General features: G+C 45.2%; 1 protein-coding gene across 3 annotated transcripts in view; it reads left to right on the forward strand.

Annotated features, from left to right (window-relative positions):
* plxna4 (plexin A4) overlaps window positions 1–24,667 on the forward strand; it is a 301,066-nt gene that overhangs the window by 268,020 nt on the left and 8,379 nt on the right. For 2 of the 3 annotated variants that reach the window (XM_056301621.1, XM_056301623.1), the window contains 3 exons: window positions 3,863–4,056; window positions 7,639–7,808; window positions 14,415–14,627. In XM_056301621.1, the coding sequence (XP_056157596.1) occupies window positions 3,863–4,056; window positions 7,639–7,808; window positions 14,415–14,627 (577 nt within the window). The remainder of the gene's footprint in view (window positions 1–3,862; window positions 4,057–7,638; window positions 7,809–14,414; window positions 14,628–24,667) is intronic. The other variant, XM_056301622.1, reaches the window with a different exon arrangement.

Here is a 24,667-nt window from a genome sequence, read left to right on the forward strand (position 1 = left end):
TCATGCAGGTCATTGAATCATAATTTGTTTGATTTCACTATCAACTCAGTACAAACCAGTACACACATCTGCTCACTAGCATGAACGGGACCCTGCAGACCTGAGCAGACCCGGGCAGACATGATGAGACAATTTAGTGAAAAAAGGAGGGTATTCAAAGGGTAATAAGTGAACAAATAAGCCCTTTCCTCTTTTGTCTCGCCTCCTGCGACTCAGAAGCAAGTCCTCCCATCCTGCCGTGCGTCCGTCTATCATGACTTTATCCTTTCGTCAGACTGTTAGCTTGTCCGTCTCCCCATCAAATTAGAGGCTGATCAAAGGGTCGGCCTTGCCGAGCACAAACACTTCAGACACTTCGGCTGCAGCACCATGTTATTAGCATCACCTCATCTCCATACCGTCTCACCTCACCTCCCGGCCCCAAATTAGACCAGATAGAAGAGGAGAGCGGGGACAGGGAAAAGAGAGGAAGAATGCGTGGCATAGCTCTCTCCACTGTACTTTCTTTTTTTGGCCAGGTGGGAGGGTTGGCGCGGGGGGGGCGACTTCAAACAAGAATGTGATCTACTTCAGGACTGATGTGGGGCTTGAGAGTGTCTTTGAACTCACCCTGACTACAACGGCGAAATACTGAAGAGGGACAGAGAGAGAGACTAAGGGGCAGATGTACTAACATGTTAGTAGCCGTTTTAGGCATAATTTTGTCACGATGTGCACCTGAAACATGGCACGGTACGCACGGTCAGGTCGCACGTGGCTAAAACCACATTCTGCCTGACGCAGGAGGGCAGAATGACCGGTTGCGCTTTGGCTACTCGTGCACATATACTGATGAGAGGGTCGAAAGAAAAGGAGTTTTGTGCTAAAACATGGGAGGAGATGTACAAGGAGAGGCTGATGACGTACTCCGCTGTATGTATGGAAACTGCGGGGGGGGGGGGGGGGGCACACGTCCGTTTTACAGTGAAATTTCTCCGCCTCTTAAAAGCAGGCGTAACATTAGTTGTCCTGTGCGGACGTACATAAATAAAAAGTAAAGCTCACAAAGCTCAGAAGCAATGTCACAATGACTTACTTTAACAGACTGATAATGAGGGTCTACCGTCATCTTCTAGAGGGGGCTCAGCCCACGGGTGGATTACTGAACAGGTCTACCGGGCCCCTAAGCCAGAGCTTCTGCATGAAGTCGCTGTCGTTAACTTGGCATTTCTTGTCGTATAGTCAGAGGTCTAAGTCATTCATGTCAATAACAGAGCCCCGAAAGACCTCCTGAAAAACTGAAGGACGCTGCAGGTGAATGTGTGTCCTGTTAATATGCTGTTGGATTTAACTGTGTGTATATACGCTGTAAATCCTGTTGAGGTACAGCTGAATTTATTGTGCTGTTGGCTGCAAGTCAGTGTACCTGACCTGCTGGGGGGGGGGGGGCTTTTACGCGTCTCTGCCCAGGGGCCCATTTTCTCATAATCCGCCTATGGCTCAGCCGTGTCTGTGCCTCCATACCGGCTAGCTGTTTAGTAAGCAGTGTTTGCTATATTATTTCTTCCAACGGTGTTAATTCTCTTTGTAGTGGAGGTCCTCCACTGGTTTTGCTCACTTGTGCCCTGTTAAAAACAACCTTCTCCTTTGTTCGCCTTTTCATGTCCTGCCATCTTCTTTTTTTTTAACTTATTCCCCTTCCCCTCGAGTAGCTGCTACTTTAGGTGCTGGTAGAATTACGCCCCTGTAGTATCTCTGGGTTTGATGATACCTCATAGACCAGTACCAGTATATCTATTTTATCACCGCTAAACTTTGGGGGTCCCCCCCTTTTTCTCCCCAATTGTACCCGGCCAATTACCCCACTCTTCCGAGCCGTCCCGGTCGCTGTTCCACCCCCCTCTGCCGATCTGGGGAGGGCTGCAGACTACCACATGCCTCCACCGATACATGTGGGGTCACCAGCCGCTTCTTTTCACCTGACAGTGAGGCGTTTCCCCAGAGGGATGTAGTGCGTGGGAGGATCACGCTATTCCCCCCAGCCCCCCCCCCAACAGGCACCCAGACTGACCAGTGGAGGTGCTAGTGCAGCGACCAGGACACATACCCACATCCGGCTTCCCACCCGCAGACACAGCCAACTGTGTCTGTAGGGACGCCCAACCAAGCCGGAGGTAACACGGGAATTCGAACCGCCGATCCCCATGTTGGTAGGCAACGGAATAGACCGCTACGCTACCCAGACGCCCTCCCCCTAAACTTTGGTTGTGTTTTCCTGAGAGTCGGTGGTTCCATGAGGGATAAAGGGGGGCCCGTTCTATCGCTTGGTTAAACCGGTACCACAAATTAGGGTTTGAGGGCGGCGACATGTGCAGATAATGCGATCAGCTGCAGGTTTGGTACCTCCACCCTGGGATGACAAGGCACAGCGTGTGCTTTCTGCCGACTGGCCAAGGCGCTCTTTACGCTGCACTCTCTAACCTACGTACACCTGCCCCAGAATGTCTTGCTGCTGAGGAAGAAAGGGGGAACAGTAGGAGCTGTAAAGTCACAGAGAAGATGGAGGGGGGGGGGGGAGAAACACTACATACACGACTGTGTGTTGAGTCAGAAGGAGGTGTGTGTCTGCTGCTTTGATGCTCTTTGATAAAACATCTCCATAAGAACAAACATCACAAGGAGAAATAAAAGTCTACATACCTTGAGACTGTAACCTCCTCTTTTTACACACACACACACACACACACACAGACAGTGTAAAACAACATAACTGGCACTACACTTGTCTGAGGGCTTACAATATAAAAAACACAAATACACAACAAAATCCCATCTGCCTCTCCGACACACAAGCTCCTTCAGCTTAACACATCACGTAACACACAGAGCGAAGGAGGGAGTGAGTCTTCATGACATAACACGATGAGCCAGGCCTCCTTCCACGGGGCAAAACACTGTCCGCTGAATAACACTTGGAACCACCTGGAACTAACACACATACACACACACAAACACACCTCATTACTCTACTTGATTAAAATCAAATGTGAGCAGACAGGATTCACACTCTGTACCTGCTGATTTCTGTCAGCCCTTTCACCCCTGTCCCACCCACTCATATCTGTCTCCGTCTCTCCTCGTGCCTTGCTCCCTGGACAGATTGATTTCTGTCACTGTGGAAAGCACTCTTCGTTTTTTGGCTGCTGTCTCTCGTCTCCCCTCGCCGCACCCGCTGATCAATTCTCTTCACACAGTGTAAACATTCATTGAGCCGTGAGCTTGGAAATGTCATCGCCACTCCGGCCATTGGGTGGGCCATGCATATTTCATCTCCTCTGACACCTGTTCGATTTTGTGTCGACCAGCGATACCGTGTCTTATCCCGAGGAGAAAGACGAAGTCATGAAAAATTAACCACATACCCTATCTAAAAGTTTCATATCCAATCTCCACAGGCTGTAAATTGGATATAAGCCCCAGTCAAAAGAAAAAAGAAGAAGAGAAAAATATGTTTGCTGCTACTGGGATGCAGACCATAGACTTTGTTGTTTTCTCCTCGGATATCAATCTGTTGCACAATGGAGACGTATTTTTATCTTTTCGTCCATTGTTGGGTCTGGACTGCCTTTGTCTGCGTGTTGCTTTAATGTGGCTTTCTTTTCTGTTTATCTTGTAGTTTTGTTGTCATATCTGCACTGATTAAGTTGAATCGCGGTGGTCGCAGTGTTGTTCTTGAAGCAGCCATTGTGTTATTTCTGTGCCAGTTAAAACGGTGTGTGAACTGACACGGGAGTCGACGTCGGACAAATCGACAATAACAATGACTCTGTCGTTTAAACATGTGCCACTGTGTTGTTCCCCCTGTCTTGTATGGTGCTCCCAGCAGAAAACATGATCAAGTACACAGGAAGCCCTGACAGCATGCGTTCTCGTACTCCGATGATCACGCCCGACTTGGAGAGCGGGGTCAAGGTGTGGCACCTGGTGAAGAACCACGAGCATGGAGACCAGAAGGAGGGCGATCGTGGAAGCAAAATGGTTTCCGAGATCTACTTGACACGACTGCTGGCCACCAAAGTAAGTAGCGCACATCACAAATGAGCACACCATTTATTTATTCACTTTGTACATAAGCTCTGGTTTTTCTTAACATGTCAGAAATATATGAAAATGGGATGAGGCGTCCGGGTAGCGTGGCGGTCTATTCCGTTGCCTACCAACACGGGGATCGCCGTTTCTAATCCCCGCGTTACCTCCAGCTTAGTCGGGCGTCCCTACAGACGCAATTGGCTGTGTCTGCGGGTGGGAAGCCGGATGTGGGTATGTGTCCTGGTCGGTCGGGGTGCCTGTTCAGGGGGGAGGGGGAACTGGAGGAAAAAGCGTGATCCTCCCACACGTTACGTCCCCCTTGCGAAACTCCTCACTGTCAGGTGAAAAGAAGTGGCTGGCGACTCCACATGCCGTGACGGAGGCATGTGGTAGTCTGCAGCCCTCCCCGGATCGGCACAGGGGGTGCAGCAGTGACTGGGACGGCTTGGAAGAGTGGGGTAAGTACAATTGGGTAGGAAAAAAAAGGGGGGAAAAATCATCCTCCCCCCCAAAAAAAAGAAATGGGATGAGGTGGTTTGACTTGTTTACAGTGAAAACCACAGGTACTCGAGAACCGGATCTGAAGGTCAAAAGGTCATGTACATTTCCGAAGCGGGCTTCCATGACTCGGCGTGCCCTTCCTTTACTCAGATATTCATGTTTTCTGTGAGTGAGTCGTCTCAGCGGGAAGGATTATTCAAATGTATTCCTCTTCTCCCTTAAGGTGAAAAAGAGAAAATATGCAGATACTTCTGTTTGTTTTGGTACCGCAGCACATCAGAAAAGCTGCAAAAAGAAAGAAAGGAAAAGAAGAACGGGTTGCGGATCTGGTGAAGGTGTTTCTTATTAAACAGATATTATCAGGCACAAATAGAAATGACTAAAAAACAAGTCTGTCTAAATGTGCTTCCACCACGATGAGAATAAACAAACACTGCTAATTTGGTTTGGAGGGAAGTGTGACTTTGATGTGACCCCTGGATGCAAAATACCAACCCACTCCTGAAGCGCCTACCACTCTTCTTCTTTCTTTCCTTTTTCCTCTGGAAACATGGTTTCTGTCAGGAAGGGCGGTGGCGTGAGGGGATGAGTGTAGGACCAGCATGTTGATACTGTCGTTTTTATTTTCTTTCTTTGATGAGAGAAAAGTCTCAGTTCGGGGTCTTGGCTGCAGTCATCCTGGGTTATGTGCTTCGGTTTTTGTGTTTTTTCGTAAACTGGCGTGAGTCTCAACACAGGACGCAACATACGAATAGAAAGAAACAGGACAGGCATACAGGGGCAAAAAAACATCCATCCGTCCTCGCAGGTTTTGCTCCGACTAACAGAGTGCAGTCGCCATGGAGCCAAGTAATTCATATTGCACTGCCCGTTAAGAAACATGTGAACTGAATATATCTCATCAGTTATTTGTCACACAAATGCAAAATTAGCTGACACCCCCCCCCACACACACACACATACACACACACCGAAATGCTCCGTTTCCCCTGTCATCACCCTGCAAGAGTGCGGAGAGGTGGCTGCAGTGGGGAGACAGCACACCATCTTTCCAGATGGATTGTTTTTGTAGAATAACCAGTTTATCTTGACTGGCCATCTCTCTTGGAGAGAAATGATTGGGAAGACAGGCAGCGTAATTGACTGCGTTTGGCTTTCACCTTGCCAATAAATACCTCTCCCTGGCAACGCCACTGACGTCTCCCATATTAGCTCCATCAGTGTCAGCCTGACTGAGCGTGGTTACAGGGTGTGTACCTGTGGATGGATAGTGGAAAAGGCTAAGGGCTTGATCACATCATTCTCTCACACACACAGACACACACTTCATGTACCCGTGTGTGCTGCTGACTCTCCCCGGCTGTATGTACCTGTCTGTCTGCCCGTGTTTCAGTCTCCCAGCTTTCATTCTGACCGTTTGCCTCAGCATTGAGATGAGAGGAATGCAAGACATGGTGGCTGAGTGTCACCACATCTAGATGACATGTTGACTTGGAGATACGGTGTAACCTAGCTACAGGGTAGAGGGTTGTGTGGGGGGGGGGCACATGAGAGGACAACAACACTAGGATGAGGACAGAAGTCATGCAAAAATAAAACGATGAGATAAATGTCAACACACACACATGCACACACACTCGTGGAAGCAGTTGGACCCTCTTAACACATACCCCCCCATCCCCACTTCCAAAACACACATACATATTGTAAACCCACACACTCATTTTCAATTTCTTCAGCACCAGCGAATACAGACTGTCCCGACTGCCTTGCTGCTCAGCAGCACGTGCGCTTGATATAAAGATATGTGTTTTCATCTTCATAGAGAAACGATAAGCTGTCATTAATGTGGGCCGCGGTAGAATTATAGCAGTGCTTGTCAGAATAATAGGATTCTCTATTCTCTCCTCCCTCCTCTTCACCTCCACCTTATCCCTGCTCCTTTCTGCCTCCTCCTCCACTATGGGATTCACTCACCTTCACTTTAACACAAATGGGATTTTTTATTTTTTATTTGCTGAGGCCTGTACCCACCTCATCTGCCACACTCAACAGCCTCCTTTCCAGATAGGGGACCCCTATCATTTCAATTCATTTCCACCCCTTGCTCTGATTCTCTCCTGTGCATCCCATCAGCTCATTCGTTACAACAGGAATAGACTCTCTCTCTCTCCCCCCCCCCTCTCTCCCCCTCTGCCTCTGTCTCTCTTCTTTCTCAAAGTCGACAACATTAAATCAAATTAGGGTCAATGGTGCAGTGTGGGAGCTAATCCTGCAGCACAAAGAGGCTTAGGAGATGCGCCTCCTGTTCCCAGATATTATTAAAAGTCAGCTGTGAAATAACAATTTCCCCCATCAAAGCTGCCAGCAGATTTAAAGGCCAGGGCAGCAAGATGGGGGAGAGTTGTTGAAATAGTGTCTCAGGTAGGGGACAAAATAAGATGACATGCACCATAGCACGCGCACGTGCATACACACACACACACATACAGGAAAGCAAAAATGTATACAAGTAGGTCATTCTGACTGCGTAGGGGCCATTAGCAGTTTTTCATCTAAATACTCCTTGACAGGTTTTGACTCCAGCAGTTTTATTACAATGGGCATTAATTGTAATTTTGTCTTAAATGCTAGACTATTAGAATTACTCCATGCTTTGCACCACACAAGCCCTTTTCAGAAATATATATTTGTCATTTAAATCTTAACTCACGTATATACATTGTTTAGGCCTGCTGCTATTTTGCCAAGTGTATGACACCTGTTCATCTTCATCATATTGTTTTATTTTTATTTCATTTAATACAAGTTATAATATTTGTAAACAATTATATATATATTCAATTCAAGGACTGTTACGTTGGCAAGAAATCATGAATTCAAATGTTTTCTGGAGCTTTTAATACTGACACTTGAGCAAAAACAAAACTGTACTTTCACTTAAAGTGGACTCTACGTGTGATTATTTGCCACGACCCGTTCAAGATATCTGTGTTAGACATATGAGTGAGTTACCCCAGAAGTCAGTGCCTTATTTAATCTTGTCTGTATCTGCCTCCTCCTTCGTAGGGTACATTACAGAAGTTTGTGGATGACCTGTTTGAGACCATCTTTAGCACAGCCCACCGAGGCAGCGCCCTGCCACTGGCCATCAAGTACATGTTTGACTTCCTGGATGAGCAGGCTGACAAACACAACATCCATGACCCGCACGTCCGGCACACATGGAAGAGCAACTGGTGAGTTGAGTATTTAAAGTGCATGGATGTGTTCATAACTGGGTAGTTCATGCACAACAGCATAATGGAATACTGTCATAAAGAGACAAGGAGGGAGTTCTTTGGAACCCTTGTTAATCTCACTTGGATAATTTGTTTGACACAACACAGACTTGCACATAATTTTGCGCTCACGTAATCCGTGCAAACATGCCCAGCGTTAACTCAGTGTTTTCTTCTTGGATCTGATTCTTGAGTGGCCAGCCGTGGCCTAGTCATTCAGTATTGTGTTCATTCTTCAATAAGAGAGGCCTTGGCACATTTCCCATGGCATTGCCCTCTGTCTGTGCCAGGCTTCGCCACACGCCTCTCCCCTTCCTAATATCTATTAGCCACAGGGGTTTGTAATCTTCATCAAAGCCAACCACTAGGGGCTAATCCAATTGGCTGCCAGGACTCCCCATCTATTATCACAGATAGCTGGGCCAAAACGCCACCTGTCGCCATGGAAATCACCGTGGTGACAAATGCGTGTTTCTAGGTGAGGAAGTAGACTACCAAATTAAAATCTGCTGATTAATTTGGACCATATTGACCCATGTCAACCTACCTTAAGAGGTTGGTAGGGGTTAAATAACCAACAATGGACTGGAATAGAGGTTGGCAGTTAGGGGGTGGAAAGGTGGATGACACAGAAGAGGAAGTGAGCTCTGTGGGAGTTAAACGAACGCTAATATCTCATTAGCCTCTTGGCCTCAGCCAAGGTCCCAGTATGCATCACTCAGCCCAGGCCCATAGGACCGCGGGAATAGGCGGTTGAAATTGATGTGTGCAGAGGGATAAATAGGAAGAGAAATTGAAGTAGGAATTGGGGGGGGACTGGGCTAGAAAGACTATTTGCTTTAGTTTATGGTCCTAATTTTGATCCTTTTCCGCATCGGCTTTATTGGGCCATTTGCGGTGCGTGTTAAGTGATTTCTGAGAGCTCGGTGCGTCGCTCTTACATTAGCCTGCTAATCGAATGGGCTCTCACCAGAGGACCGTGATGAATAGCAATTTATCATAACACCCAGAGCCACACACACACTCTTAAGATTACACACAACTGTTTGTGCTGATGCCTGATATCCCCTCTGTATGGGAAGTTTTTGTTTTGTGTGTCTTTGTGCCCTTGTGTCTTCTCCCTGCTCTCTGTGCGTGTACTCACTAATCGTCTCAAAAGGCTGCAGTCTCAGCTGCGACAAAAGCCGTCATTTGGTGTGATGGTACAGAGATAATGCCAGCAACCCTCCCATATTGGTCCCTAGCCCATTAAACCAACCAAGCCCATCTTCATCACGCAAACCATTATTTTCAACCACATCACAGTATGCTGTCCTGTGTCCCCCCAAAATGCACTTTAGGAGTTTCCTCACTACCAGCTCTTCCTCCCTAGCTTTGATAGTGTAATCGGTTATTTTCTTGCCCGGTGCGGGATTCGATACGGGGTGTACTGCACCACAAGGCGACATCACTAACCGCTCAGCTAAAGGGTCAGACCCGTTAGCTAGGGGCTAAAGTGTCTTATTAGTAGTTTACAGTAGCATGCCATCCCCCTTTGCGAGAGTATCCCATCACCTGTAATGCTCCATGCCCTTTTTTAAATATCTTACATTGTTGTACAAATTGATGCTCACGTCTTAATGGTATTTATAAAGTCATGAGCTACTCACCAGCGATCCTGCCTCAGGTCTTTATTCTTAGAGGCTGTAGTACTACGACATATAGTAAGTGAGGATTTGATTAATATAACCCAACCTGATATTGGAGAGAAGGCCACAACTCTTTAATGTTTGTTTCTTTTAAAAGCAGAGAGGCAGTCCAATCACTGTCAGTGTTTTCATTTATTTAGACAGTGGGAAAGGGAGAGGCGGAGTATGGGACACACTGACAAGAAAGCGTGTTTTGGGGGGATGGATCCTTTGCCAGCGACGGTGTGGGGGGGGGGACTGCTAAAAATGAGCAAAAAAAAAAAAGGTCTACACTTTATGATGCTTCTGGTTTAACCCTGTAAGCACAAATATCCATATAAAAGACCAATTTATCCCTCTACGTAGAATGTCTGACGTGCCCTTCGCCAGAAATGAAATTACAGGTCGCGGCGACGCAAACCACAACTGTGATTGGTCCGCATGGTAGTATCGCGTTTCTTCTTCCATGTGTTTCAGTGGCCGCACAAGCACAGAAAATCCCCCCCCCCCCCCCCCAGTCTGCCTCTGTCGGTTCAGTGCTTTTATACCCAATCTCCTCGGACCACCTTAATCTTTTCTGTGTTGTATCAATTTCATTAAAAGTTACTGTTGATCAACATTTATTAGCTCCAACCCCAACGGGATCCGCTCAGTTTCGGTCTCCATTAATTGAAATGCGTGAAGAAACTTCTTCTGCTGTCTATGAGAAACTCAACACAGTGGCACAGGAACCCCACCGCCAGCTAGCGTTCTGGCGGTGTAATTGCAGAGCGACGCAGACACCCCAGCGCAGGATAAATCAAGCTTATATGTTACCATAGTCCAACAAATACATGGGGCATGTTCAAGCTGGTGTATCGTAGAAAGTTGTCTACTACCCCATGGACCAAGCTCATCCCCTAACACAGACAAGTGTTACCAGTGGAGGTAATAGACCCCCCCTCCCCCCAGCTTTTGTCCTTGATATGTCCCCTACATTATTGAGATGGTGTGTTTGTGTATGTGTACGGATGTACCGGAACGGGTTGTGTGTCACTATAAACGTGGTGAACGTGGAGAAGCAAAATTTTGTTAATATTCAGTCTCTTTCTCAAGTATGTGTTTGTACAGTGTGTCAGTATAATTTGAGAGTTGTAATTTATTTTTTATCCTGCGTGTGTGTGTGTGTGTGCACGCGCGTGCGTATGAGTCACTGGCTCCAAGAGCACCTCCAGATGGTATCTTTTGGATTAGCGGCAGTGTGTCAACGTCTCCCTCTCATCCTCTTTCCTCTGTGTTTATTGTGTGTGTCCCTGTGTGTCTGTCTTGTCTGTTTGTCCTGCTCCACCAGGCAGAATTTTAATTATTGAAATCCGAGGCAAAACTGGCACACACACGCTCACACACATCCATGCTCTACACTGCTGTCATGCAAGGGTGCTCCCTCTTGTTTTGTTATGTTTTTTTGTGCATACACACACACACCTGTTTGCCATAATCATAGAAAACCATCACACCCCTATTGTAAATTACATCACTAGTGCTTCTAAGGTTGAGAGACCAAGAATATCAAGATTTCTAATCCTGTAGCGCAATACATTTCCAAAAGCACCCGCTGTTTTTAAGTCTCAGTAGAAATATACTGAGCTGGGTCCTCTAAATAAGGATTACAGTTTGCTGTGTTACAATACGATTAGTGAGTTTGGTCAATATTGAGTTTAAGTTAATCTTTACTATTTGGAAGACAAGGATTAGCTGAGCTGATCTTTAGCCAGGCTAATGCTGGGATCAGACTGCACGATATTTCTGTCTTTCACGATGGTCACCATGTCAGGTTAGGTAATCATAGTGCCATGCACTCTTGCTGGTTGCAGAAGTGCCTCCGCTATTTCTCGCCAACATTTAGCCTATCTTTTTTGACCCTGTTATGGTACTCCCTCAAGTATGGCGACAGGCACAAGTCCATGGATACTGGGATGGCATCCAGCGCTTTACCTGTGCCCCCGTCCATAGGGTTAGTGGTTGTGTCAGGAAGGGTGTCCAGTGTAAAATTTTGCCAAATCATTATGCGGATTGGGCGGCATGGTTGCGCAGTGGCTAGCGCGGTCGCCTCACAGCAAGAAGGTCCTGGGTTCGAGCCCCGGGGTAGTCCAACCTTGGTGGTTCATCCCGGGTCGTCCTCTGTGTGGAGTTTGCATGTTCTCCCGTGTCTGCGTGGGTTTCCTCCGGGGGCTCCGGTTTCCTCCCACAGTCCAAAGACATGTACGTCAGGTGAACTGGCCATACTAAATTGTCCCTAGGTGTGAATGAATGGGTGTCTCCCTGCCTGCCGCCCAATGACTGCTGGAATAGGCTCCAGCATCGCCGCGACCCTGAGAGCAGGATAAGCGGTTCAGATAATGAATGGATGGATTATGTGGATTGACAAAACCACACCGGATCAGTTGAGGCCCAGGTTAACAACAGCCGCCATTGGTGCTGTGCCCTCACAGAGCACCGATTGGAAACTATAAAATCCGCTGTGGCGACCCCTGAGAAACAGGGAACAAACTGAAAGAAGAAGAAGAAGAGGATGGTACTCCCTCAAGGGAACAAAAAGGCAGGGGTATTGTTGACACTGCTCAACCATTCTTTCCTCGGTTCTGTCGGTCCACCTGACAGCAGCAACATCAGCATCCCTCTTACGCTTTGCCATGTTTACATGTGTGCACCAGAGAGCACTCCGTCATCCTATTGGTCAATGTCAAGGAACACGTAGAAGATGTCAGACTAGGCAGGAAACTGCAAGAAATTCTGAAATGCTAGACTTTTCATCAGGGTGTCGTGGGGCGTCCCACACACATCACTCGTGTTCGATTATGTCACATTACACGGGGTAAAGATGCACGTTCTTCATTCCCAACATTCATAATTGGGCCCGACGCAGGAAATTTGTTGGTGACAACAAAATAATGCAGTCTGATCCTGGCATAAGACTCACTGGCCCTGTCCGCTCCTCTGAAGTGGACTGATCCATTATGTGGTATGCTCTTAGTCATGCTGTGCACTGAAAGGAAGCTGTTTGAGTAGTGGCTATACTTGCTGTATTTTTTGCTGTTGCGTCACGATTTTCTTATATGAGTAGGAATATAGATTCCAGTAATTGTATGACTCCCACAGTACTTCTCTGTGGTCCTTTAATGGATGAGACAGGCACTATTATGTCCCCAGGATGATATGAATTTAGCAGCTGACATTAAACTTGACATTATACCTAATCCCAGACTAAAAGGACAGATCAGCCTCATAATGATTCTTGAATCTCCTACACATGGGGTCACTATACTATACACAGAAAACTGGTATGTGCTTTGGATATTTGCATCATAATAGAAACGTACAATATTTTTATGGCTTTGATTCAGTTTACATAAAATCATGCCAGGATGCCTGACATTTTAGTACCCCCTGTCTATTTCCAACAGCATAGACCTCAGAACCAAGGGCAGCTGGGCCAGATTTTCAACAATCAAGGCGACACGGCGGCGGTGTTAATATCCCTTTGATCCCTGAGCTTAATCCTACAAATTCTTTGGCTAGAATAATTTGGAAGTCGTAATGCTGAGCACCCCCCCCCACCCACACACACACTCCTTATCCAAATCCTCTTTTGTTAGCTTGTACATCTGAATGGCTTTCTGGGGGGTTGAGGTGGGATAAAGGCGAGGATGGGATGATGGAAAGAGGACTGGTGGTGTTTGAATGATTGCATTTGTTTTTTTTTGTTTTTTTTTCATACCCATCCTTCCGTATCTGCATACACGCACACAGTCCCATGTGGGCTACAGTATCTGCTGCATCATCCACAAGTCTGATACCCAGTTGGATTTCCTTCGTCTTTACTGTTCTCTAACATTCCTAATGCCGCCGGAGCCCTTTCACTGCAGCCCACACACACTCAGCCCCATCTCGGCTTTCTGGAAAAAACAAGCCAAGAAAATAAAGGGAGTTGTGTATTTTTATTATTCCGGACAGCCATAACATAGGGGCCATTTGTACGAACAAGGCAATATGTGATGTGTCACTGTGAGGCCCCAAGTGAGGACTCCTGGACACAGCTGGAAACGACGAGCGCCGGACACCAGCTGCTTTTAAAGATAAAGACTTTATTCAATTGAGCGCACACATCAAGTAGAGCACATCGGTAACAGCAGGGTCTGTGTACTAACTTTCCAGAGGAAATGAATCCTTGTCCACCTTCTGGGACATAATAAAATATGTTCATGTGTGCTGGCTGGCTGGCTGCAGCAGGAAAATGCCATTGAGGGACTTAATCACAAAGCACTTAGGCTTTACACAGATGGTTGTTTACCTCTCAATTTAGATGGTACTTTGTTCTTCTGTTTGCCGGGCCAGCCACATTCTGGTTTTTATTGAGATGGAATTGAGTAATCCCTGCAATCGCAATTTTAACACCAAAGGAAGAAATGGCTGATAAAATCTTTTGTCGTGTCTGCAAAAGAGAAAAGCAAAGAGAGCGGGGGCGTTCATCTTAAATCTAAAACATACTGTACAAGATATTTTATTACATCCAGCTCTGTTAGGTTAGAGGTTAGAAAAAACTTATAACTACAATTTATGAATGATTGTTGGTTTTGGTGCGTCATTATAACCCTGGAATAAAAGAGCCATGAAGGAGGTTATTATTACCACGCATTATAAAATTCATCAATCATTATTTGTTTTGCAAGATGTACTTCTTCACCAATCCCAGATAAATTAAACCAAGTAACAGACTGATATAGATGTGATCTGACTTGATATATTAGAAGCCTAGCCCAATGATAAGAAGGGGGTGGATATGGAGTCAAGACAAGTTAATAGTTGAAATAACAAGATGAAAGATATCAAACTTTGCTTTTCCTCTACTTTCCTGCAGCCTACCTCTGCGTTTCTGGGTGAACGTGATCAAGAACCCTCAGTTTGTGTTCGACATCCATAAGAGCAGTATCACGGATGCCTGTCTGTCTGTGGTCGCCCAGACCTTCATGGATTCCTGTTCCACCTCAGAGCATCGCCTGGGGAAGGACTCGCCCTCCAATAAGCTGCTGTACGCCAAGGATATCCCCAGCTACAAGAGCTGGGTTGAGAGGTGAGACAGACTGTGTACGTGTGTGTGTTTTGGGACATGGGGTTGAAGGGTCATATATGAATGAAAATGTCAGAAACCCTGCATTAGGTATGTTTCATTCTCATGCGAACACACAGTGGTATTGTGCGACTGATCTATGGCCTGTGAAGCATTTTTCAAATTACAGCACGGCGGGGATGGATGGTAGTGCCCAGGGCATGCGAGCTACAGAAAAGTCAAAGTGAAGTTGCACGTGTGTGTGGGTGTGAGAGTGTGCCAGTGAGTGAGTTTATGAGAGTAGCAGGCAGTAGTGGCTGGTAATTTGTTAAAATGAGAGTTTTATTACATTTATTTGTCGGCAGTGGAGAAGAAGTGCTGAATAAAAGATGGGACTCTGTGAAGCAGTTCAGAAGTATTTATGTGGTGGTAGCTGTGGCCTCAGGACATGTGTGTGTCGCTTAGATGGGTGGAACCCAATGAGAAGCTTTAGGCTAAGATCGTATTCATCTGTCCTACGGGTTGGGTCAGATTACTTAGAAATGTCGTCAGTTATGGAATACAAATTACAAAAATGTATTTTCATTGGATTACTTCAAAATCAAATATTGAAAATATTGCACCTTTTACTAAAAAAATGGCTGCAGCCACAAAAATTTGAATTCCACAAATATTTTTTCTCTTTAAGCATCTCAAAACATGTTCAATGCAAATAAAATGCATTTTGCATGTAAAGCATTTAGTTAGTCAGAATCAAGTTACCCTTAAAAAACAGTACTGGCACAACCTTCAGGTGTACTGTGTGTATTCTACAACAGGTTGGATGCTGTTAATTTTGTGTAAGTTTTTGTCACAGCTGTTTTTAATCAAAGGCTTCATTGAGGACTTTGCTGTTGTAATGCAAGAGGAGCTCTTACTTAAAATGTCCATTTTTAATGTTAATAAAAACCTCCATTATCCATAAATCATAGTTAAAAAACAAATATTAGTTAAGTCACCATGGTGCATCCGTACAGACACAATTGGTCGGTCAGGGCGCCTGATCCTCCCATGCGCTGTGGCTGGTGGGTGTCCGGGTAGCGTAGCGGTCTATTCCGTCACCTCCGGCTTGGTCGGGCGTCTCTACAGACACAATTGGCCGTGTCTGCGGGAGGGAAGCCAGATGTGGGTTTGTGTCCTGGTCGCTGCACTAGCGCCTCCTCTGGTCGGGAATGGCATGATCCTCGCACGTGCTACGTCTCCCTGGTGAAACTCCTCAGTCAGGTGAAAAGAAACGGCTGGCGACTCCACATGTATCGGAGGAGACGTGTTAGTGTGCAGCCCTCCCCAGATCGGCAAAGGGGGTGGAGCAGCAACCGGGACAGCTCGGAAGAGTGGGGTAATTGGCCAGGTACAATTAGTTACTCCTCTCAGGTTGCCAGTTTTGTTAATGGTGGCCTTTTTTTTCTCTCCCTATTTCATGTACAGTCAAACATATTCGGCATTTACAATTGGTCAAATCAAATTCCCCTTACAAAACCACGCTGGCATTAACAGTACAGTACGTCTGTAGATATTTCAGGTGATGTAGGACTTGCTGTTGTAACTTAAGAGGAGCACTTGTTCAGAATGGTGGGACACAGGGGAAGAGCTCAAGTCAAGCACTGAACGATTCAGTACTCTTAGAAGAACTGCTTTGCCCATCACTTCCACAAAGTGGCGCACATATCTAACAAACCCCGTATGTCAGACGCAATTTTCCTGAGTTAACAGACCATTAGTTACCATGAAAAATAGTTTCATAATTTTAAAATTGCCATATTTTAAAGACGTAATCAAGTAATCCTTGACAATGTTAATCTAATTACAATTTTTTTTTTAAAGTAATCTGACCCGATTGTAGTTACATAATCCCAATTACATGTAATCCATTACTACCCAACCCTGCCTGCGTGATGTTTATGTGAGAGAATCGAAAAGACCAAGATGGTTTACGCATGAAAATGGCTTCCAGGAAGGTGGGGAGCCTGTGTGTTGTTTGTTTGTGTAGCTGTGTATATCAAATAATTCACAAGAATGTACAGTATATGGCTAACCCAGTAGACTTCTACCCTGCCCAGAAACTTACTTTGTGGAATCAAATTCATAAACATTTATACCATAGAAATGCTACCACTTCCAGTGTAAAGAATCTAGAAAATCATTTTTAATTGTGTTAGCTTTGCAGTTCATTTTCCTGAATGTGTGGCATCATGGAGTAGAGTGAAGGAAACAACAGTAATAGTCCATGGGCCAGACGATATTTCGGTACACTCAAGGTGGCAAAACTTACTTATAATTTTTGAAAGGATCCATGTCTGTAGATGATATTTTGGTATGATAACCATTCCTGAGTGGCAGCTGTATCACAGTTATCAGCTCATGAAGTTAACCACCCGCTAAACTAAATTGCATTTTAGACGCTGGTGCATATCCTGGTTTAGCCTCATGGTCAGGACATTTTTCAATGTTCTATAATATTGTCTTTGGTATCATTTTAAAGGGGACCTTCTTAGCTTTCATTCAAGCCCTGTTGTGGATATTTCTCACAAATATAGAGGTCACTTGAGCTCTTCAACCCGTCAATAACACACATCTTTCTGCAATTTTCGCCTAAACTATATACTTTCTTTTAGCCCTGTGGCATCTAGGAATATCAGGGACACAAAACACAAACACTGGAATACTCACAGGACTGTAAAGATTCAGGAAATGTATAATATACCCATACTATTTCATTGTGTGAGGTGATTGTGAGCCTTAAATGAGAACTAGACCAAAGCCAGTTAGGTCACAAACTGGTCTCTATACATTTGTTTAAATACACAATCAAAATAAATGATAAAAAGGAATACCATAGTGAGGTAATGAACTATTTTAATATTTTAAACAACATTGACATTTACATATACTTAGTCAATGATACATGTAATCCCATATCATTAGTGGGTATATGTAATGGTAATGGGTAGGGTAATGGGTATATGTGAACATGGTTACATTATTGTTATCAAGCTCTGGGTAACCAAGTCCAGAATCAACATCCTGTGCATCAATAGACTACTACCACAGTAATACCATCAGAATCATCACACTATCATTCATCAAACTGCTCGTTTCTCTCATCATCTGACTCCCCTAGTTCAAAGTCCAGTTCTGGACCATCCTGCTGTTTTTGGTTACTGCAGGTCTGTAACCTGCACATGTCTGTGCATGGAAGTCCATTTGACAGGCACATGCAGCTTGGCATTTTGCATGAATGCACACACTTGCATGTTAGCATTTCCAAGACCACATCTGGTGCAGGTGGGGAGCGCATCCAGTAAATGGCCAGCTTGCCTTCATCGTCTGTCCATCCATACTCAGTAGGGCTTGGCACCACAGGGTTAGCCTGCAGACAGCACTTCCATATTGCTGCCTGATAGTTGGCTCGTTGAACATGCATAAAGAGACAGTCTCTACATGGTGGCAGCTGGCTGGACTCAACCTCTCCCCTTTTGGTGCAGAAGAGCTGGTAACGCAGTTTGTTCACCTCAGCAGTGCTGCTATTAGCAACATACATCCGACAGGTGAACTGCTCAATTTTCTGGAACAGCTCATCACTCACATTCCATGTCTGTCCCAGTTGACTAAAAGTCTCTTGGCAGGAAGTGTGCTTTCTCACTATCTTCAGGGCATTCAGCTTCCCTCGACCAGCGAATGCACTGACAGTGTCGCAGCCTGTGAAGGCATGTAAGCCAATTAGGCTGTCACAGATGCTGTCTCCAAGTGAACTTGCCAGTTTGGTGATGTCGACAAACCGTGTGCGGTTCTGAGTCCCACACTTCTGGTAGATGGGACAGGTGATGTCCTTCTGGAAGCCAAGACAAAGCACCATGACATCAGTGTCCTCAGCTGTGATGATAACTGACTTTGAGCCCGCATTTGCTGCATGCAATGCATGCAGGAGCAGACGGGTGTCAGCTTCTTCATGTGTGGAGTGCAGTTCTGCTGCTTCCTCACACCCATCTTCTGTCAACTTGTAGCAGGTTTCCTCACAGGTCATGTACAACACCTTGCCGTGCAGCATAGCTCTATATCGTGGGAGTTTCCACTCTTCCACCAGAAACTTGATGAGACTGGTCTTGTTGGAGGAACTGCACAGAAATTTTCTCCACTGCTGGACGTGGTGTCCCCCTGCAAGATTCTTGTACTGGAGAGTGATGTCTCCACCCCGGTTCAGTCGTTCAGCATCTTTGATCGAAGTCTGGTGATAGACATCAAAAACAACATCAATCCTCCCACTCTGTGCTCCCTCATGGAGGACCTGGGTCAAGGCTGACTCTGCCACCTGTGCAAAGGTTTTGTTGTTGCCATTCATTTTTTGGACCAGGCTCATCCCATCAATGATGGAAGTAGATGGGATTGGGATGTCTTCTGCAGGAGATACATTCTTTTCAAGCTCTCTGGCAAGTGCAGCCTTGTTTGTTTTTCGTAAGGACCCATCAGCATTTGCCAGTGCCCATGTTAGTGGGCCCAATGGGTAGGCAAGGACATCCTTCAGATTCACCTTCCTGCTTTCAGCCACCAGGATCATGTGACTGAAAGGGTTTCTATCTGCCTTAAGAACCACATCCTGTGCTTTCTTTCCATGAGCTTGTTTTGTGCTGACATTGGAGAATGTTTTCAGACTTTGCTTGGTCATCTTGTCGTGGAATTTCACAGGTGGTGGGTCTGCATCTAACCTTGTTTGCTGGAATGCTTGGTAGGCCTCTTCTCCTTTCTCAAGAGCTCTCAAGAGATCTATGGTCACATCAGGTGGAGCCATGTTGCCAGTGGAGAGGCTAACCAAATCAATCTCATCAGGGGACATAGGATTGAGCCAGTTATTCTCCATAAGGTTCATGAGAGACTGGACATCTGCTTCATCTCTCTTGATCCTTGGACTCTGTAGATCTGGATGAGACCATTTGCAGCTGCCTTGACCTGTCAGGTCTCTCAGCTGTCTGAGGTACATGCTTCTATACTCAGCTGTGAGATAATATTTGGTCACAGCTCCTGGCTTCAAGCTGAATCCCTTTGTCCCTCCAGCTGTTTGGGTGTCTTTGTTCACCGTTTCTTCTATAGCTTGGTCAACAGGGATTCGGCCAAAGGGATTGGTGGAGCCCAGTTGGACTGAGAAGCCTCCTTCCATGAATTCTGTGTACACATCTGGGTGTGTGATGGGCAGCTCAGACATCTGGGCGTAGTAGTAGGGGAGGTAGCGTGCATAATTCATCCTGTCATAAGCAAAGCACCATGGGATCATTGCTCGAATGCTAGCCAAGTGTAGCATCCAGTCTCCCTCTCTGGATGCTCGGATGAGCCCCAACAAGATTTCAACCATGTCCAAATAGGACATGCAGAAGTTTGAGAGGCTGCCGTTTCCACCTCTAAGGAACTCACGGTAGACTTCAAATAGATCCATGATGCGTGTACAAGAGCTGTTCTCGAGGACCTCCTTCAAAGCATGTTGCGAGACTTCTTTCCCAAGGCTGTCAATGGTCTTCAGTGTCTCATTCAGGTGAACCATGTCATTCCTGTGAGTTTCTTCCAACCAGGACAGGAAACCATTCAAGGTCAGTCGCATGAGAGCCTCATACAGGAGCTTGTGTAGTCGCACTGCCCTGTTGTACTTGCGGCCATCCATAACACCAGCAATTGAGCCTTCTGCATTATGCCAGACTCAATGCAGAGGTCTTTGAGTCCAGCATCTTGGAAACGCTTTCCTATTATTGCCAGCAGTGTGCAGATGGTGTGGAATACCCCAAGCCTGACGATGATATCATGGAACTTGTCATGGTGTTTCCATGTGATCTCGACAGCCTTCGCATACAGGGCTTGGTCAAAGACACAGACAATCTTCCTCAGGCCTGAGCACTGCATGATGCTCAGTGACTGGTTAAGCACCTCGTTGACAGTAGACATTTGTGTCGCTGGAGCATTGATGGTAGGCAGATAGCCTACATTGTCGGGGATGACCGTCATCTCTCCTCGAGTCAGGATGTTGAAGCCTGTCCAGCTGCTGACTGACTGTTCTTCTTGTTATGACATGCGTGCTAGGACCCAAAGAAGGTTTTTCTCTCTGGCAAGCTTAGTATTGGCTGCAGTATCGGTATCTGACTTTTTGCTTTGTGGTGGCCCTACCCGTTGTCCAGCATTGTAAGTTGGTAACATTGGTGGGGGTCCATCAATGCTTCTCTTCTTTGTTTTGGGAACAGTGGGCATGGGTTGGACAGGAAGTGGGTTGACTGGCTTTGCTTGCACAGCAATCCCATTGACTCTGTGAGATGTTCCCTCACCACTGACAGTTTCTTCAAGACGGTCGATATTGTCCCAGGCTAAAGTTGTGAATATGCCAGGATGGATGTTAGCTGGAAGGGCAATGCCACTCCCTGATGATGAGAGTTTCTGGAGACACAGGGCAGTGTTGATCTCTTCCATCTGTGAATAGGACACACTGTGACCAAGTCGGTTGAGGATGTTTATCAACTCTACATTTCCTGTCAACGATTTGACACTGAATGGCAGAACAATGTGCTTGGAAGGCTTGGTATTTCCACATGTCACTGCATATACTATGTCATGGCCAAATGACTGCAGAAGGCACTGCACTCTCTGGGATGCATGATCAGGATCATTTGAGCCTGTGAGTAGAGAGTACAGGAAGATAATGAGCGACTCTGGAATGGTAGGACATTCTGCTTCTGGTTTGACTTCAGGCGGCCAGGTTTGAGGAACATCTTGACTTTTAATGTCTGCTCTCAATTTGATGGCTGCTTTGGCTATAACATCTTGTGCACTGACACTTTTCAGGGTCTGCAGCTCCCTTTTGAGAGACTGATTTTCTTTGGCAAGTTCCCTCATGGACAAGTTATCGGGATAGAGGAGGAATTTTCCTTTCTCATCAGGGAATATCTGCAAGGCTCCAGCAAACTCACTCTCCAGGTTTCGCCTTATGTGCTTCTTGGTTGATTCCTTGACTTGGGCAATGCCTTGGGAGTTCATTGAAGCTACCAGTCTAGAAGAGAGATCAGTCATTGTCATCACTTGAGGATTGCCAAAAAGCTCCATCCTGATGAAGAGGAACAGCTCATTGTATGCCTTATTCACAGCAGCTTCATACTGGGCTGCAGCATCATCATCTTCATTGCTGGCAACCTCTCCTTTGGAAACCTTTTCTTTGGTGTAAAGTCTATAGCATGACCTGTGGTAGTGCCCTTCAGCTGCTACAAGGTCTCTACTCACAATGGCAAGGATTCTGCTGTCCCTTTTCTTTGTGGCTGCACTCCTGATCTTTGCATCAGCTCGCAGTTCTCGACACTGCACCAGTACTTCTCTCGTATTCTGTCTCTTGGAATATTTGCTGTTTTTCTGACAAAATATGCACTCTGCATCATAAGTCCTAGATGTACTTGGAGCATGTCGAGCTACTCTCTTAGATTGTTTCTCTTCAGCAGAGACACAACTTTTCTTTTCTTTTGCAAGGAGGCCATCAAGAATTTGCTTCATAGTGAAGATACTGCGACACTTTCTGTGGTAGTAGATTGCTGGAATCTGTCCCTCAGGAATGTCTTTTGCCAGTTTCAAAACTGGTGCATGATTTCGTATCTGAGCTGCCCTGAGCAGAGTTCTCCATGAGTCGACACTTTGTAGTGAAACCAGCTTATCTGTATCATCAGAACAGTGGATAATGCACTCCACCCGTGGGCGCTTTGGTATTGGGTAAAAACTTGCTTGTTCACCAGTGGCCATATTCAGTCAGTTTTCACCTGCCACATACAAACAAATACATGTAACTTAGGTGTATGAACACTACTAAAACAAAGTTTACTTTGCTTCACCAGCGTCATATTACCATTATTTATCTTACATAGCCACAAATAGATACATTACCTAGTTGCTATGCAACAGCTGTATTTTGTCCACATGAGGCCGCTAAAATCAACACAAGATGAAAGTTCCTCGTAGCCACTTTAACTAATCATATTAACATATACATTAAAAGAACATGCTAACATTATGGGAAATTAGCTTACAATCTTCTCCAGAGTGAGACAAGAAGATAGATACCAGTTTCCTCTATATGTGTTTAGTAGAAAGCTATCTGGCTGCACGTTAGCCTAGCTTAGCACAATGAATGGAAGTACACAGTACTGGTTATCCTTGGTTGTTGGCCAACTAAGAACTGTCCCAGAGTTTAAGCTAGGCTAATCAGTACCAGGGGTGTTGAAATGCTATATTTGTAAAAATCTGGGCAAATACACAATCGTGAGAGGCACAGAAACAGGTTTCCTGAAAGAAAAATGAAATAGCTGCTGATTTGGAAAGGTTATCATGTATTATTTTACTTCTGTTAGTGTACCAAATAAAATGGCACCAGTGAAGTTGTGTCACCTTGGGTGATATCGATATCTGGTCAGACCCATCGACTAACTGGCTTTGGTCTAGTTAGTTTCTTAGTAATAATGCCCTTCTAATTTAAGGTTCACAATCACCTCACACAATGAAATAGTATGGGTATATTATACATTTCCTGAATCTTTACAGTCCTGTGAGTATTCCAGTTTTTGTGTTTTGTGTCCCTGATATTCCTAGATGCCACAGGGCTAAAAGAAAGTATATAGTTTAGGCGAACATTGCAGAAAGATGTGTGTTATTGACGGGTTGAAGAGCTCAAGTGACCTCTATATTTGTGAGAAATATCCACAACAGGGCTTGAATGAAAGCTAAGAAGGTCCCCTTTAAAATGATACCAAAGACAATATTATAGAACATTGAAAAATGTCCTGACCATGAGGCTAAACCAGGATATGCACCAGCGTCTAAAATGCAATTTAATTTAGGGGGTGGTTAACTTCATGAGCTGATAACTGTGATACAGCTGCCACTCAGGAATGGTTATCATACCAAAATATCATCTACAGACATGGATCCTTTCAAAAATTATAAGTAAGTTTTGCCACCTTGAGTGTACCGAAATAGGAAATTTTGGGCTCTGGCCCATGGACTATAAGTACTCTGTGTGGATCGGAGTGACCTAGGGCATAGGGCTGACATTTCAGAGCTGCTATTCAGCGGTGTACTTTATCTTTTTTTATATATTCACTTTTCACCTATGGCCCATGCATATATCAGTTGTCATTATTAGAGATGGAGGTTAACACAGTCTGGCAGCTATGGGGGAGTAGCAGGGTGATAACTTGCCAATTAGATGTCTTGTGTTTTTTCTAAACACAGACACACACAGTGCTTGGTGGTGTCATTTCTTCAGTAAATTAAGGAAATCAATTCTGGGGATAATGTTTCTTTGTGGAAGAGGCTAATTTGTTTATCAGTGTATTTATGGTTTATACACGTGTCTTCTGATACATGGACATATTGATTGATTGGGGCCTCTTGCAGGAGCACTCTTAACTTTCCCAAAAGCAACATCGGATTTATGAAATGTTAACCACCCAATGTATGCCTACACATGGGCGCTAAACGCCACTTGTGTGTTGAGTGTACCACTGAACCTTCAGTTATCATAGCTAACACCTCCAAAACACCATACAAGGACAGCCTATTGTTTGTCATTTGCAAAAAAAAAAGATTTTGAGCAATCTGTTCTGTTATTTAAAAAACAAGTCAACTTGTGTGGGCTGAGGATCATCTTTGTTGCTCCACGTTGGTTTGCAAATCCAGTCTACGTCCTTCAAATTAGAGCAATGTAGACCAGTTCCTTAGTTTAGTATTCTTTCCTTGTCACCTCTACATCCCACAATGATGTCTGAAAAATGAGCATGAAAGCTCTATAAATGGGTACAAGTCCAATGAAACTGAGACTCAAATGATTGGCCTATTATAACTGAAATATTACCAGCAGCCTAATTCCATATTGATCTTTGCCGTTAACGCTGAATATTAACGACTAAAAAGGCCTGCAAACAAAGAAGCATTTTGGATTGTTGACAGTCATTAAGATTGTTAGCATTACTAGCCTTGTTACCGGTCCTAAATGACGGTGACGTGACATAAGCATAAGT

The sequence above is a fragment of the Lampris incognitus genome (assembly GCF_029633865.1).
Source record: "Lampris incognitus isolate fLamInc1 chromosome 3 unlocalized genomic scaffold, fLamInc1.hap2 SUPER_3_unloc_1, whole genome shotgun sequence".
Classification (NCBI taxonomy): domain Eukaryota; kingdom Metazoa; phylum Chordata; class Actinopteri; order Lampriformes; family Lampridae; genus Lampris; species Lampris incognitus.